This window comes from Triticum aestivum, chromosome 6B (genome assembly GCF_018294505.1).
Source record: "Triticum aestivum cultivar Chinese Spring chromosome 6B, IWGSC CS RefSeq v2.1, whole genome shotgun sequence".
NCBI classification, from domain to species: Eukaryota; Viridiplantae; Streptophyta; class Magnoliopsida; order Poales; family Poaceae; genus Triticum; species Triticum aestivum.
Window position 1 is genome coordinate 253,237,067 of NC_057810.1, and position 8,761 is coordinate 253,245,827.

General features: G+C 42.3%; 1 protein-coding gene across 1 annotated transcript in view; it reads left to right on the top strand.

Annotated features, from left to right (window-relative positions):
* Nucleotides 1-669, top strand: part of LOC123136837 (uncharacterized) — a gene marked incomplete in the record, with an annotated part of 1,358 nt that extends 689 nt beyond the window's left edge. The window contains 2 exon segments of the mRNA XM_044556344.1: nucleotides 1-27; nucleotides 251-669. Coding sequence (XP_044412279.1) covers nucleotides 1-27; nucleotides 251-451 — 228 coding nt within the window.
* Between the last annotated feature and the right edge of the window lie 8,092 nt (nucleotides 670-8,761).

An 8,761-nucleotide genomic window follows, 5' to 3' on the forward strand; every position in this document is an offset into this window, starting at 1 on the left:
CTGGATGTGCCAAACCTCCACCATCAGGTCAGATCCAATCTTTCTTTTTCCATTCTTTCCGTTCTACGGTAATTGGTCGATAGGTCCCCTCGAGCTGATTCTCCTTTAATAATTCCTTCCCTTGATTGATTTTGAGGCGGCTTGTTGATTTCAGATCGCCCACACACATATATATTGATGAAATATGACTAAAGTAGCGAGGTGGTACTGTCTTTTTCTAATATGAAGTCGAATCCTCTCTGATTCGCAGGTGGAGAGTTTGATCCCAAGCGGTGATGATTTTATTTTTGCCTCCTCTGCCTCAGGCAGAGGAACGGAGAGTGGCGGCAAGGGCAGCCGCCGGCGCGATGACGAGAACCCAGGGGTGGACACACGGGAGATCGGGTGCTCGCGCGAAGCCTCCTGCAGCACGGTCGCCCACGAGCCCACCCGGAGCTGTCGCCCCCGCTGAAATGTGCCGCCCCGCTGCCCGTGAAATGCGCCGCCCCGCTGCACTGGAAAGGAAGCTGTCTGGATAAAGAAAGGATCGCGGGCTGAATTCTTACGAACGTAGGGGCGTTTTTGTAAAAACGAATCATTTTTGCAGCTTCACTTAAACGGGGACCGCGGGTTGAATTGTCAAAAACAGAAGTGCTTTTTTGCAAAATTACAGACGACGTACGACCAGAAGCAATAGGCGCTTTATTAGTAGGGAAAAACTAGCAAATATGCCCGTGCGTTGCAACGGGAGAAAAACTATCAAATTATGCAGGAGTGGTAGATAATGGCTTTTAAAATGCCAAGGTGAGATAAGGGCTTTTAAAATGTCATTTCAAAAACTATGTTTAAGTGATGTCATGATGAGATAAGAGACTTTTGAAAAGTCATTTCAAAAAAAAAGTGATGGTTTGAACACGATTTGATTTCCTAAGACGCCACAACGAATTAGTTTTGGCTGAGTAAACTGCATTGATGGACCCTGCCTAAGCTAGGCTGATGAATGATGTATATAATCTTGACCTAGCGTCGCGGTGGTTGTCATAACAATTACCATGGTACCAGAATAGACATAGTTGTGTATGGAGGCAAAATAGACATTTAGTCATTTTTATATAGTTTACAAAAACTAACCCATAGAAAGTTGTGTCAATATTTTTTGGCTTCAGCATCGTACGAAACATGGAAGCCTTTTTTTTACCCGATGCGAGGGACTAAATAAAATCATAAATTGACCTCTACAGATCCCCTATTAAAACTTCTACACAGGTGATGTTTCGTTTCGTTCATCATTTACGGGCCTGTTTTAATTTTGGAAACATTTCAAAAAAATCATGTATATTTTTTTCTAATTCCAGAATGTACTTTGAATACTGGATTTTTTAAAAAAAATCATGTTTTTTTCATGAACATCTAGTTGATATTGTGATTTTTTTTCTATGATATGCGATTTTTCTTTGAAATCATGAACAATTTATGATTTCTCAATAAAACTCGCACCTTATTGAAATTTGGTTCTTTTGAAAATCCAGAATGATTGTAAAGAATGAAAAACAAAAACAGAATTAAAAAGGTAAAAAGCAAAAAAAAAACGAACCCGCACATGGGCCGGCCCATTAGCGCGTCGAGGAGGAGGAGGCACGCCATGTACATTTTTTTTCTAATTCCAGACTACTGGATTATTATTTTAAAATCATGATTTTTTTTTATTTCATGAACATCTATTTGATATTCCGAATTTTTTTATGATATGCAAACAATATTTTGAAATCATGAATATTTTATTACTTCTCAATAAAGCCCGCAGCTTTTCGAAATTTTATTCTTTTAAAAATACTGAATTAATTTAAATAAGAAAAAAATAAAAACAGAAATAAGGAAATAAAAAGCAAAAAAAAATAGAAAACAGGCCCACCCCCAGCCAACTATGGGCCGGCCTATTAGCGCGCGCGGGTGGAAGACCTGCGTGGCAAAAAGGGAGAAAAAGTTGTAGTCAACAGGGATCGAACGCCGGTCTCCTATGTGGTAGGCCGACGCCCCGGCCATTGGGCTACCGGTGGGCTTGTGCAATATAAGTGTATTGCTCTATAAGAACTAAACCCGCGGTGATTTTGAAATAAATCCGAATCATGTTACTTATGGATGGCATGGCGGGTAATTTATGCCAAATTCCAGTGCAATTTCTATGACGGACGACCAGAAGCACTATTTGCTTTATTAGTAGGTAAAGATTAGGGATAGGGATTAGGGATAGGGATTAGGGATTAGGGATTAGGGAATTAGGGAATTAGGGATTAGAGATTAGGGATAGGGATTAGGGATTAGGGATTAGGGATTAGGGAAGAGGGAAGATATATATATATACTAGAAGAACACCTGTGCATTGCAATGGGGCCACATTAACTTTAAAAGTTCAATATTAATATTCTCATATATATCAAGTGACATTGGCGACCTTTTTTATCATCAATTCCTCACACACACTCTCTGCCTCCCTCTTCCTCACTCTCTCCCCCTCTCCCTCTCTCTCTCTCTCTCTAACACACACATATCCATCTTATTGGCTACGGGACCATAATCCATCTATTTCACACACACAAGCTAGTACATAACAATATGGATTATGTGTATTATATTTGCCACCACAACTGAGGGAATTAATTTCATGTAAATCGGCCAGCCACAGCTCCAAGAATACGCGGAGGAGGTGGCCCGGGTCGGCGTCGGCGCCGTCCGTCACGGGCCACGGGCCCGCTTCCAATCGCGTCTGCGCGTCGGCCACCCACGCCGTGTCCTTCAAGTGCCACTTCCACCACACCAACTCACAGGGTCACGGCCATGGCCAGGGCCAGGGAAGCCGCCCTTCTTTGCCCCCTTCACCGGCCGCGGCCAACGCGGTGCCGCGGCACCCGGCCTCGCCGTCCTCGTCCTCCAGCACCGTCGCGACCCAATGACGCAGCCCAAGCATCGGCCTCGAGAATCAAGAACGCTCGACAACGTAGAGGGAAGGAAAGATCATATACATGTCATAAGAAAGGGAGTTTATTTACTGCTCCCTCGATGTATTGTTTCCTTTGTTTGGAGATTGATTACCATCCGTGAGTTAAGATAAGGTTTACGTGATTGAGCGATTTTTTGAAAATCAATTATTTGTTTTCTAATTAATGTAACTGAGTGATTTAAGGTAAGGTTAATTAATTTAGATTTGATCTTTAGAGATTGTTCGTGATTGATTCTACATTACTAAATAACTTGCGCTAGTATGAAAAGTTCTGATCTGTTTAGATTTCTTTCGTTGCGTGAGAGGGTGACGCGAAAATAAACCGATGAAGTGAGGGGAGGGAACGAAAAAAATCTACGAAAAAAAACCAGCGAAGGTGGGAGGAGGTACCAAAAAAAACCATGGAAGGTGGGAGGAGACTACCAACTGTTTCATTAGGAGTAGAAATTATTAGAGATTAGAGATTATTTGTTTCCTGAAAATCTATTATTTGTTTCCTAAAGCAAATTGCATTAATGAGAGAGATTTCGTAGATTTGGTTAAGGTAGGAAAGAATCTATTATTTGTTTGCTAAAGCAAATTGCATTAATGGGAGGGATCCGTTGATTTGGCTAAGGTAGGAAAGAATCTATTATTTGTTTGCTAAAGCAAATTGCATTAATAGAAAAAATCCGTTGATTTGGCTAAGGTAGGAAAGAATCCATTATTTGTTTCCTAAAGAAAATTGCATTAATGAGAGAGATTTGTTGATTTGGCTAAGGTAGGCGGTTTTTGCGGTTCGTGGCGGCTTAGTGTGAGGTGAGACGAGGTACCAAAAAAAACATGGGAGGTGGGACGAAAAAAACCTGGGAGGTGGGAGTTGTCCCTGGTTAACCTACGAAATTTCGTAGATTTTTTTAGGACAAAAAAAAACCGTGGAAGGTGGGACTAAAAAAACCTGGAAGCGAGACTACCAACTGCTCCCTTAGGAATAGAGATTTTTCTTATGTGTAGGAAGAAAAATAGCAATGTTGGATACACCATTGATAGGTAATTGAATTGCAGGTAGAAAGTATACCAATAATTTTACATATACATTTTGACCGAAGAAAATTATGCTTCCAAAAGGGTGGAAATTTGTTTCCAACAACAATCACTTGTACTTCCAATGTGAACAAAATCTGAATCACGTGTGGCTACTACACATATGGTATCCTTCAACCCGGCCAAATGCAAGACCGCTGGAGCACAGCCGACGTAGCACGCATGAGAGCATCGCTACCACGCAGCCACATTGAAAAGGGACCTCATGAGTCTATAGCATGCAGCCCCAATTACAGGCTTCAACGAGCAGAGCACGACCATACCACTTCAAGCAGCAATACAAAATGTCTGACGAGGAGTAGCAGAGGAAACGAAGGTCTGCACACCGGCGAAATTACAGTGCCACACCGGCCAGATTGGGGATGCAGCGCGACGAACGGATCACAAGGAGCGTTGTGGGGGCATGAAGCACACATGCACATGCTTAGCCATCAAGGCGACATGGTGTGTGCGTTCTTGCCGGAGGACTTGCTGGTCGAACGTAGATGCGGTGGTGCGATAAGAGCGAGGTTGAAGCGAGGAGGATCCAGATGGAAGGTGTGGCAGAGAGGGTGGCGAGGTAGTTGATTAGGGTTTGATGGTGGATGTGAGGATGATTCGGAGGGGTTATATAGTACAGCCAGGTGTTGTTGGATGCATGGCTCCAAAATGATTGGTGAGATGCTGGTCTGACGAAAGCCATGTATTAGACGTCTCACAGGAATAGTTTTCCTTTATATTTATAGCCTTATCATACCTGGATTGATTTATTGTCATATAATTACCATATTCGAAATTTCCTGAGTTATGACCTTACCATACCTGGATGGATTTATTACTATAATAATCATATTTGAGATTTCTGAGTTTATAGCCTTACCATACGTGGATTAATTGTGATTGATTACCATAAATACATTGGGTGTTGCCGGTTAGACGAGAAAAGAGGAAAACCGGTGAGAGGGTGGTGGTGGGAGGTGGGACGAAGAAAAACCAGACGAAAAAAAGCCAGACGAAAATAAATCGTGGAGACTATTCACCAACTCAGATTTCCTTCTCTTTCGCTGAACTCGGGAAATCCTTCCTGCATGTGACGCACGGCCTTAACTGCCCTGCAATCTCCACGATTATCTTCCCTACATACACGTGATTGTTTCCTTCTCATTTGTTAACAGATTGGCTAGCACCGTTATATATCGGGAGCAAGAAAATCGCCCGGGATATCGCTCCATTTTATTGAATTGATTGTGTCTGGTTACCTTAAGTTAATTGATTGCGTTTGGAAAGAATTGATTGTCATGCATGATTGCGTTTGGAAAGAATTGATTGTCATGCATGAATCAGGGACGTAAGGGGGGAAACGGAACCTGACTGCGTGCGGTGAATGGGGTGGGGTAGGGGTGGGGATGGTGTGATGAAAAAAACCGGTTGAAAAAAAACCATGGTAGGTAGGACGAAAAAAAACCTGGAAGCGAGACTACCAACTGCTCCATTAGGAGTAGAGATACTAGCAAAAGAGTCTGTGCGTTGCAACGGGAGAAAAAACTCAACACACACTCTTAACCGAACAACCATCACTCAAGACCACAATAGGTCCATCTCCTTTATTTTAGCGATACATCATATTTGTGTTGCCGCTTATCCTTGTTCCCACCCTCGCCGGCGATGGCCTTAGTGTTCACACAAACCAAAACGTGTTAGAATGTGGTTAATCCTAAGACGTCTCTTTCTCCCTCTGTCCTCCCTCTCCCTCTCTCTCGCTTTCTCTCACACTCGCGATGAGAAATCTGTTGTTTTCCCCTGTGACGTATTCAGAGGTATGCATGTGTAGTTCTCGATGTTTTCTTTTCCCTATATGATTATAGTGGGTGTTTATTTGCAATCCGGATCGCCGTCTGTATCAAAGAAAAATGGATCGTGCGCTATAATTATAAGTTTCCTTTCAAAACAATATTTAAAAAATATTTAATAGGTAAAATTAACATCACATACAGATTTCACGCATTTTTCTAATCAAATTTCATATATAACATATTAAAAGTCGGATACGGTTTAAAAGATGCGTATAATTTAGAAAACCATTTGTTTGAATTAAATATCTTTCAAAATAATATTTATAAATACTTAACAGGTTAAAATAATCTTATATTCATATTCTACATATTTTTCTAATCAAAATTCATATATAACATGTTTAAATCGGAGTTACAGTTTAAAAGATATGGATGATTTAGAAAAGCATTTGTTTGTATTAAATATGATCCGCGAATAGAATACCTAAAAAGCCAAGGGGTTTTTTGAAAAACTATAAAATAACGGTTCGGAGTGACTTAAATCTGGACTGCGGGTTGATTTCATGTAAACGCAGGGGCTTTTTTGCAAATTGGCGCGACGGACAGGCAGAAACCCTGCGTAACTAGTAATAGTAACTAGTAATAGTAACTAGTAAAAATGCCCGTGCGTTGCACCGGGTGAAAAATAAAAGAAATTATTTTGTTTTTTCCACTCTAGATTTTGCCAAAAAAAATTATGCCAGTCTAGATTTTGACATTTCATTTTTTCACTCTTATTTTTTGACAATTATCACAATTGTCATTATGTGGCAAAAGCAAAATAATTTATTTTATTTTTGCCACTCATAACTTTTGATAATTATCACAGTTGTCATTTCTAATTATCACAATTGCCACTCAGAAAATTTTGCTTTTGCTACGGGAATGGCAATTGTGATAATTGTCAAAAACTAAGAGTGGCAAAACTGAAAATGTCAAAATCTAGAGTGGCATAATGAAAATTGGCAAAATCTTGACTGGCAAAATAAAAATAATTCCCGAAAATAAAATACAACCTGCTCCACGTGCCATTATGCAGCACTTTTTTAATCCAATTTTTGAAATCCTCGGAAATAAGGTTACACTTTGGACCATGAAATTTGGACGTACCCTAACAACGTTCGTCGTGACCTATTTTAGCTCCGCACTTTCATTTTGTCCTCGTGAGGGCAAAATTTCTTCTCCTTAAGTAATAATTATTATTTTCTAATATTTCACTCACATATATTTTAGTTACTATTATATAATGATAATTTATTTGTGATATATGGTCTGCATGCCCAATAAATTACTATTATATAATGATAATTTATTTATGATATACGGTCGGCATGCCCAATAAACTATGACGGTACCAAGAAATCATTATCGAAGCTCACCGGAACAAATTATTTTGTAAATTTTTATGGGGAAATTCTTTTATAATGCTAGCTCGTAGAGCAACATCTAGCTGCTTCTAGTAATGCACCACAACATCTAGTAGTAGCAGCTCGTTAAAAAAAGCAGTAGGGACAGCACCGATTCCCAGAATTCATCGTCTCACCGCCGAGTAGATGCCCCTTCTCTTGTCCACACATTGCTATTCCTCCACAAGCCCACATCACTTAGGCTCTGTTCGGTTTGCAGGATCAGAAAACATGGGAACAAAAAAATGTAAAGGAATAGGGAAAACAAGCACATATGAAACTGAGGAATTTTAAACAGAGAAATAGTCAGGAGTGAACCGTTCGGCGGTGATCAAAAGAAGCTGCACATCACCTCAGTTGTGACCCGTACCTTGGGTGTTTTTTATTTGGCTGCAGACTTGACTCTCTCACACTCCATGCCATATAATGAATATTTTATTGAATTAGATGTCAGAACCAGTGTGTTGCCTCGGCCAACCGCGATAAACAAGAGGTCTGACTGGATGTTTCTTTTCCCGTGAAATCTGTAGGAATCACACAGGAATCGAGACATTCCAAAGTTTTACTGCTCATTTTTCCTTCACTCCGAACGCACCAAAGGTAGAAAATAGCACAGGATCAGATTCCTTTGAGTTTTCCTCCGGACCGAACGCAGCCTTAGTGCTACTTCGCCTCCATCTTCCTTCTTCTGCTACCTCAACACCCAGCTCTGCTCCTACTCTTCCTCAGCTCCCTCCTACTAACGCCTGGTCGTGCTCCACTCCCAGCTATGACGGCCACATGAGCTCCACCCGCACCAACACGAGACGACGAAGCTGACGTCCCGTGCTCCGTATACCTTCGTCTGCTCATGATTCGACCTCCTATTACTCCACAACGACACCAACCCATACTCCCTTCCCCTCCACAGCCAAGCAACCGCTGCATCAGGCACGGGTACGCATGCCGACTGCCTGATCTGGTATGGATGCGCGCGGTAGCTCCTCCCACCCCTGATCTTTCCTTGGCAAGCTCACATCTCCACCTGGTCCGCAACAGGAGACGCCGCGCTGGGTGTTGTAGCTACGGAGGTCATCGATTGGGCGAAGGACGCCCAGTGGCAGTGGGAAGTGACCCGAGGCGAGGTGGAGTCAGCAAGGCGGCAGAGGTTGGGCCAAAAATCTCTTTTCTATGTTCTCCGCGTACACAAAACTGATTATCTCCTTCTCGTATCCTGCAGTGGCGAGATTCGGGATTGATGGATCCGACTCCCGACGCTGCGAGCCCGTGTTGCCCAGATCTTGACGACGGCGAGCCGAGGTTGCCTACGGGCGGCGGGCGGCGCTCCCGTGGCGAGGATGGCGGGGCCTGGTCGGATCCGGGCGGATCTGGCCGGGATGGATCTATTTCTGGCGGATTTGGCTTGGAGGCAGCCGGATCTGGCGAGATTGAGGGCCGATGGCGCCATGGTCCTCCTGGAGATCCCTGCTCACCGAGAAAGAGAG